Source organism: Fukomys damarensis, unplaced genomic scaffold (assembly GCF_012274545.1).
Source record: "Fukomys damarensis isolate Sample0158 unplaced genomic scaffold, DMR_v1.0_HiC HiC_scaffold_21, whole genome shotgun sequence".
NCBI classification, from domain to species: Eukaryota; Metazoa; Chordata; class Mammalia; order Rodentia; family Bathyergidae; genus Fukomys; species Fukomys damarensis.
Window position 1 is genome coordinate 2,870,046 of NW_022900933.1, and position 2,052 is coordinate 2,872,097.

The 2,052-nt window shown below is 48.9% G+C and overlaps 1 protein-coding gene across 1 annotated transcript in view; it reads left to right on the top strand.

Annotated features, from left to right (window-relative positions):
- Nucleotides 1-898: 898 nt before the first annotated feature.
- Dact1 (dishevelled binding antagonist of beta catenin 1) overlaps nucleotides 899-2,052 on the top strand; it is a 37,004-nt gene continuing 35,850 nt past the window's right edge. Inside the window, exon 1 of the mRNA XM_033766911.1 lies at nucleotides 899-1,183. Within this exon, the coding sequence (XP_033622802.1) occupies nucleotides 899-1,183 (285 nt within the window). The remainder of the gene's footprint in view (nucleotides 1,184-2,052) is intronic.

Genomic DNA, 2,052 nt, shown 5'->3' on the forward strand with positions numbered 1-2,052 from the left:
TTTTGATACTGGGGGTCGAACTCGAGTCCTTCCTTGTGCTTGGGACATAGGTGGCGGAACCACTGAGCTAAATCCCTGGCCCTCCTTGGTATATTTTTGAAAGAATTAAACTACAGAGACACCCTCATACCAGGTTTATTGCAGCACCTTTCACAATAGCTAAGCTGCTGAAACAGCCTAAGTGTCTGTTAACAGAGAAGGGCATACAGAAGAAAATGTGGTAGATGGAATGGAATATCATTCAGCCAGAAAGGAAAATGGAATTTTGTCATTTGCCGAATAATAGAACTGGAGATCATCATGTTAAATGAAATAAGCCAGACTCTGAAAATCAAATATTGCATGTTTTATATCATCAGAAGTTTAAAAATAGAAAATTTTGCAAAGAGAGAGGACATAACAGTAGCAGGGAACTATTAAAGAACAGCAAGTGGATCAGGAGAAGGAGGAGGAAAAGTGGGAGAGGTTATGGGAGCTATGATCCAAGTGCGTCATGTTTATGTACAAATAAACCCAAACAGAATCTAATGTTCTAGATAACTAATATGCTCTGAAGAGGAGAAAATGGCTTTCAGGGCTCAGCACTGCAAGAGTGGTCCCTGGGGCAGTGCCTGGATTTTTCTGTTTCGGAAAGTCCTGGAGGAAGGCAATGCGCGAAGTGATTTTGCTGATCCTTGCTCTCGCGATTTCGGTACTTCTGGCCCACGAGGCGGCTGCGGGTTTGGAGAGCGTGGGCTCCAGTCTGGCCCCGGGGTGGCGACGCCCCAGGTGCCCTTCCCCTGGCTTTTCACTCATTTTCTCTCTCTCTGAAAGGGAAGTCTGGCTTCGTTAGCAGGTCTGACACTGGCCGCTCACAGAGCAGCAGTTCCGGAAGGCCGAGGAGGTGCCCAGAGCCGCGATGGGCATGGGATACACGGGGGGCGCGGCTCCTCTGAGCTCAGGGCCCCTGGCGATGGGGACCGGCAGGCGAACGCGTCTTCACCGCACCGCGAACGGTAGCTCGGGGTGCAACCCAGCTAGGAGCGGGTCTGCTGGGTGGGGCTCCCTCCCCGTTACAGGGGTGGGACCTGGAGCAGCGAGCGCGTCTGGGCAGCTGCGCTCAGAACGGGAAAAGCTTCACCAAAGGCGTTGTGGGGCTCCACGCCTGGCTGAAGGCACTGATTTCTACCCTTCTACCCGCAGGGTAAGCAAAAGTGCTTTTATAGTTTGACCTTGGCTTCCTTCAAATCATCACCAAAACTTCCTTGAGAATAAGTGCATTTTTCTCTTTTCTTTTTTTTCTCCCCTCTCCCCTCTCCTTCTTTCTGTCTGTTTCTTCCTTTGATCGCTCTTTTATTCTGTCTTTTTAGATGGGTATTAAGGGGTCTGAGAGACTCTCCCTATCTTGTCTTGAACACCTGGGCCCAAGCCACCCTCCTGCCTCAGCCTCCCATGTACCTGGGACTTTTTTAAAAAAGCCACTTTCCTCTCTTTTGTATCCCAGTTCACCTTGGGGGACAGATACAGTGGTACTCCCAGTTAGCACTAATGGGAGCTGAGTTGAATAATGGAGGGGCAAAATGGAGAATCAAAGCTGGAAAGAGGTGGACAGATTGTGGAGAAGTTTCAGGCTCAGAAACCTTTGCTGGGTAGCAGAAATGAGAATCTGTTGTGGACTGGAATTAAAGAGACCGGTCAGAGCTGGCTTGATGAAGAGTCCATTGCTAAGTGGTAGGCTTGTCCTAGAGGGAAAAAGCAGAGCCCAAAGAGAAGAATTTTGAGGATGCCACAAGTGAGAAAGTAAAATCGGAAAAACCCGTCTGGAGAGAAGGTGCCTGACCTTTCAGCTTTCACAGATAGATAGATATTAATAGCACCACCTAGTCTGGCTGCTGAGAAGAGCCACTGAGATAATGCAAGAAAGAGTAGCTGGGCGTGGTGGCTCAGGCCTGTAATCCCAGCCCTAGGGGCTGAGAGTTTGAGACCAGCCTGGGCTACACAGTGAGTTCCAGGTCAGTCTCAGCTACATAGTGAGACCCTGTCTCAAAAAACCAAAAAAAAAAAAAAAAAAAA